This window comes from Boleophthalmus pectinirostris, unplaced genomic scaffold (assembly GCF_026225935.1).
Source record: "Boleophthalmus pectinirostris isolate CB_2022bp ecotype Guang Dong unplaced genomic scaffold, ASM2622593v1 HiC_scaffold_1, whole genome shotgun sequence".
In the NCBI taxonomy this organism is placed as follows: domain Eukaryota; kingdom Metazoa; phylum Chordata; class Actinopteri; order Gobiiformes; family Gobiidae; genus Boleophthalmus; species Boleophthalmus pectinirostris.
In genome coordinates, this window is record NW_026570970.1 from 17,023,098 (window position 1) to 17,029,329 (window position 6,232).

At 38.8% G+C, this 6,232-nt stretch overlaps 1 protein-coding gene across 1 annotated transcript; it reads left to right on the top strand.

Annotated features, from left to right (window-relative positions):
* The first annotated feature begins 79 nt into the window (after window positions 1-79).
* On the top strand, window positions 80-6,232 carry fancb (FA complementation group B). The gene is made up of 8 exons (XM_020939128.2): window positions 80-1,172; window positions 1,240-1,395; window positions 1,469-1,558; window positions 1,635-1,757; window positions 2,430-2,599; window positions 3,724-4,184; window positions 4,762-5,002; window positions 5,688-6,232. Exons 1-8 carry the CDS (start codon window positions 264-266, stop codon window positions 6,094-6,096), a joined length of 2,559 nt encoding a protein of 852 aa, XP_020794787.2. The 5' UTR covers window positions 80-263; the 3' UTR covers window positions 6,097-6,232.

A 6,232-nucleotide genomic window follows, 5' to 3' on the forward strand; every position in this document is an offset into this window, starting at 1 on the left:
AAGAAGCTAGCCTCGTGGTCATTTATCTCATCGATGCATGATCTGTTTGCCAGCTCAGCTCTGACCCACAATGCCCTGCGAACAACAACAGGAAGTGTTTAATTTTTCCTTGGCGCGTTTGTGATGTGTTTTGAGCATGGCTTTTGAGAGCTGCCGTCACACGTCCAGTATTTCTTACAGACATGTTATTCATTTATAATAGCGCTTTCTTCCAATGAATGCAGACGCGGATCGTGCTTCACTGAACTTTTTAACGCTGCACGATGGAAAATTTGACCTCGCAAACTTGTTTTCACCATCACCTTGTGTCATCATGTGGCAAATTAATTTCTTTTCACAAACAAGGCTCGAGCGAAACTGACAGCGAAAGAGGAGAGGTATTATTTTCAAGACTATCGTTTAAAAAGGAAGACAATTTATTCCTAAACGAAGCGAATGGAGCAGCTGTCATCGCCAAATCAAAAGGATCACACGTGGAAATTATAAAGTGTAGAAGCGTATTACACATTCAAAAGAGACTGATTGTGCCCTGTGTTCTTGTGGTCAAAAATGCTAAGAAATCAGATGGTTTCCACTATAGTCTTCTCTGTCTGAGCAACTCAAATCAACTGGAACCTTGCTTGAAGTTTAAGCTCCTCTATAAGGTTAAAGGGGACGTGTGGATCCTTGAGGGACCTACATTGTTGTGGAGTCATGATGATCACGTGTGGTGTACGTCCCTGCAGTCTGGAGTGGTCCAGCAGATGCCCTTTGACATGTCACACACTATTATTGGAGAACTCCCACTTAACAAAGGGTCATTTGTTCTTGGATTGCAAAGTGTTTCAGAATTCGATCAGGAGGTGACAAGTGAAACCAGCGGATACTTCATTCAAGATGGACAAAAGTTTGATGGAAATTTGGTTTTACCTCATCCGTACATTTCAATCACCTGTTGCCTCTTGGTGCTCTCAGCTGTAAAGGCTGATGATGGGCTAGAAACATCCTCAGTAGCAGCAACATCCAATCAACAACTTCTCTATGTTGAAAATGGTGTTGTGAGAGATGTATGCCAACTTCCTTTCACTCACCCAGAGAATATTCAGCAGGTCAATACTGGGAGAAATGGCAGTCTATTTGTTATATCTTTCACTGGCAGCCATGTCTGTGCAGTGTGGAAAGACACATTCACTGTATGTAAATATTAAACACTATCAATAAACTTACAAGATGCACAGTTTAATTATACTTTATTTTCAGGTTGCCTCGGAGTGGTCGGGAGTTACCTCAGTGCTTGTAGATGACTTTCTTGGCATTGGAACAGATCAAATGTTACTGATTTTTAAAGACACTGATGCAACAAGTCAGCCTTTAGGAGTGTTTTTAATAACAGATCTTTGTGGTGTTTCCTACTCTGTAAGTCAGCCAGTTTAATCTGGGTAAATTTCATTAACAGCATCTTTTCAAGACACCTTTTTCTGCTTTTTAGAGTGTCCAGGCTAATGAATCCATGAAACCACCTTGTGTTCAACCTGAGAATTATTTATACACCATTCAAGCTTTAGAATCACGGCTAATGGTATGCTACCAAACAAAACTAAAGTTACATAAAGTTTGTTTTTTTGACTATTAATCACAAATGTGTTGTCTTTTAGAGTGGGTTCACTGTACTTCAAGAACTTCAGAGAGAAGAAAGGGCAAAAGAGAGAGTGATACAACAGTCATTACAATCTCTTATGGATAATACACAAAAGCCTGTACTCACTCCTTTTGAGCAGGTAAGTAAAGGTATTATAATAAAAACATGACTGTTTTTATTCATAGTTAATCATTCACAGTACATGTACAGTACAGATCAGATCCTATCCAGAGCAATGTGTACTTGGCAGGTTATCACAAGCAGTGTTGAAGAATTTATTTAACTCCTGTTTGATATGCCATACTACACAAGCAAGCAATTCTCTTATACCTGTCACTGAAGTCTAATGAATCATGCTGAAGTGTATTACCGTATATAGTTCTTATCAAACTTCCTTCTGTGCATGCATTGTTTCAAATGTATTTCTGTACACAAAATGCTTTAAATTATTGCATGTTTGATATAACTATTCTGTGCAGTCTCTGGTCTGCACAACCAGAGATCAGCAAACTGAATTACCCTTTGGGATTAATAAAGTTGTTTATTGATTGATTGATTAATTGATATTTTTTGACCATGATATAATTTAGTTAGTGTGGTAGTGTAGGTGCTCTTCCCCTGACTTACAGGTTGGTCCAACCACCTTCCACAGATACCTTATATTCTTGGGCAAGACACTTAACCTGCATTGCCCCCAGTGTCTGCGTACATTGGTGTATGAATTTTGTGTGAATGGTGACATAACTGATGTAGCTTTTCAGCACTGTCCCAATTTCTGTTGCTGACAATAATCCTCACACTCTTTGCACAGGAAAGCCTTGTTGCTCTGTGGGACGAGGATGAAACAAAAGATGAGATTGAGGATGACAAAATGCAAGATGTGCGAACTGTGTCATCAAATCTTCAAGTGGACAAGCTATGGCATCGCGTCACAGGAGACCGGCTGGTTGTGGGAGTGATCTTATCTGCTGACATCTCTGAGTAACATTTCTTTCACTTATTTTACTGATGCATCTCAATTGTCACCATCTTTAAATCAAATTATAAAGGGGCTCCACATTTTAATTTATACAAATGCAAAACTGCATGTTTTACAATGCTACATATTTATCAAATAACATTTATTTTTACTGATTAAGTGCTTTAATCTAGATCTGTAGTAACTAACTATGTAGAGATACAAGTAAATAGGAATCTGACTTAATGCTAGCCACCTAACAACCACTTTGAAAAACCTTAAAATGCTGCTGAAGCAAAGTTATCTCTATGCCAGGCACATTTTACACTGTATCAGCAATTTATCTCAAAGAACTAAGAGATTTTTAGAGGGATTAAATCGATGAGGTGGTCAAAAAAGAACTGTCTAATCATTGTCAACAAATCCTTAACCAAGTAAGCATAAAACATTTTTTGTGTACTAAGTGTAAGTGTAAAGAAGAAAACTGCTTTAAAATTGGGTTAGGAGTAGGGTATTTCACACACTACACATGATATTGTTTTTAACAGTTAACCAATTTGATAATTTACCACCATGTGTAGAGTGGGTTATTATGAAAACTGTCAGACCAAAATGACAAGGCTCACTGCAGCAGTTACAGAGAGGGGGGTGGCAATTTTACAATGAAAGTCAATTGGAGCTAGAGTTGATGCAGCCGGAAGTGCCCCATGCTTACTTTGTATCTGGAACATGGTGGCAAGCTGGTTATGTACATATATATATATATATATATATATATATATATATATATATATATATATATATATATATATATATATATATATATATACACACACACACACACATACACACACACACACACACACACAGTCTGTGGATTTCCTGTCCCCTTCTTTGCATATATTGTGTATGTCAGCGTTGCATTTATATTACATTAGACCTACATATTTACAGTGCAGGAAAAATAAGGTCTTTAACAAAGCAATTTTACATCTGTAACTGTGAATAAATGAAAAGCCTTTGTGTTCACATACCGGTATTCAAATCCACTTAGGTATTTCTGTCTGGAGTTAGACTTTTTTCTCACCCTGATAGCTTACTGTCTCTTTGATATCTGATCCTAAGTGATGTTTTATTTGTGTTCTAGACCAGTGTCCGGTGTGAGCTTATTCATTGTGACAGACTCGGAGCAGAGTTCAACGCCAGCGGCCGTCCAAACCCAGAGCCAAGTGTTCTGGCTCCCCACTCTCTGCCCCTCAACGCCCTCCCACTTATTGCCCTCCACTGTCTCAAATGCCCCCTCCTCCTCTTCCTCCTCTTCCTCCTGCCCAGAGCCTGCAGCCAAGAGAAGCAAGCAGGAACACAGCACTGAAAACAGCCATGATCTCAACACTGGCCGAGTGGCTGTGACTGCGCTGGCCGCCCTCACACCTTTGTTGAACTCTGGCTGTGTCAAGTGCCATGTCATGCTACATTATGCTCCAACACGAGACGTTTTTCCCCCCTCGAGCAAACCGGCACCAACCATTCTACACTGTGGTCAGGTGGTGCTGGACTTACACAGTGACGTACAAACGCAGCTACTGTCCAGACCAGAGGTCAAGACAGGTAAAAAACAGCGGGAGTTGTAAAAAACAAGAATTTCACCAGAGTTAACCCTGTATACTTAAAACATATTCACTCATTTGTTAACCCCACAAAGCCACAGTTTTATTCATACATACACTATAATGCCTCTGCTTTCATTGGATGTTTGGTTGTCATGATTGTAAAATTTTAAACTCTAATTTGATACTAAGAAAAAGGCTCAATTCTCACTGATTTCAATACTTGTCTTTAATATTATCATGTGGTGTTCTAATGAATATCAAGACTATCCTAAAAAATTTTTTTTTTCATGTGAATGTTTTGTTATATGCTCAACTGACTATCGTTTTCATGTTCATCGTTTTTTTATGAATTCTAGTTGACAACCCTAACTGTCGATATCTAAAAGATGTTGCTGTCATCCAAATATTCAACTAGAGACATAAACACAGTGTAGCAATTGTTGAAGGTTGGTCTTCTGTTTATACAATAATGAGACTCGCAAATGACATTCATTTTCTTTTACATTTAAAAAAAAAAAGTCCCAACCATTCTGACATTGAATTTGTGTTAACAGAAATATACTTTTTGTTTTCAGACGAGAGCCTTGAGGACCTGCTGAGTTTGATGGCCTTGCTGGATCACTGGACATTTCACATAGACTCTCCTGATTACAGCCTGGGTGACATAGTTGGCCGGATTCAGAAAAGAGTGGGCTGTAAAAGGATAGAAGTGAGCCCTCAACATCTTCTGATAAATTCTGCGGGACCATCTGCTCCTATGCTGCTCCGCTGGCATCAGATAACCCCTTTTCAGGCAGAACTGTCAGTACACACCAGGTAAGGCATTATACTCAGGCACGATCATATCTTTGGAGTCTTCTGAGTCATAAGAGATGTCTTAATGTATTTTGTATTACCTCTACTAACAAATACGTTTAAGGGCATCATTTTTTTCACTGTTTTATTCATCAACATCAGTTTGTTTTGGTTCATTTTAATTTTGCAGCAGCAAAAAATAAATGAGCAGAATAACAAGCAGCAGTTATATGGAGCTTTTTCAATTTACATTAATAGATTCACATGGCTTTGAAGTTGTCCCTGAGATATCCCATTGAATATTAAATAGATTATGACTTTGCCGGATACTTAAATTTACAAATGGTTACATAAACAGTGTTTATGTAACATAGTTATTTACATGATTAGGAAAAAAATAAAAATCTGTATTCTAGCCTTGTTGCTAGTAATTTGGCATATTTTTATTATGTTTATTTGTTGATATGGTTTGTATTAAATAGACAAGACAGTAAAGAGGACATTGGACATAACTGTAATAGGCAAGGCAAGTTTATTTGTATAGCACAATTAGTACACAAAGAAATTCAGAGTTCTTTACAAAATAAGAAAGACATTAAAATTTCAATACAGACTATTAAAAACATACATAATCATCATAGAATAATATTATAAATAATATAAATACTTGGTGATATGTGATGGACTAATCATTGCTCTTGTGCAGTGAGTTACAGATGCTGCAATTCCTGGACTTGCTGTTGGCCACTCTCCCAGGGTCATGCACCGTGGAGCCTGTCAAAGCTACCAGAGGACAGAGTGAAGCACAAATCTTTTCTCTGGCGCTGGAGAGGGAAATCACCTCACTGAGGGACTGTGTGTCTGCCATGCTTTCCAAAGAAAAGGAAGATGATAACAAAAGAATAAGCTCTTTTATCTCTCCTGACCCGCGCCGTGAGGAGCCTCTCCAGAGGTGCAGGGATGACTGGCAGAGAGATGTGGAGCGGAGTAAAAGGAACTTGTGCCCCCTGGTGGACGTGCAGAGATACCGTGTGTTGACTGAAAGCTTCTTCAAAGAGCAACTCGATGGGGACTTGGCAGCCCTCATAGAGACGCAGAAAAGTTTGTACAGCTAAAAGGCTCCTGTCAGCACTTCCATCAGCAATCGCTCACCCTCAGTCCCTCAAGTGTCACTGTGTTTTGACTGTTTGTCTCGTGTGCTGTTTACATTGAAGCTGTATTAAAGCCTGCTCCTGATTCTCTGCTTGCTGA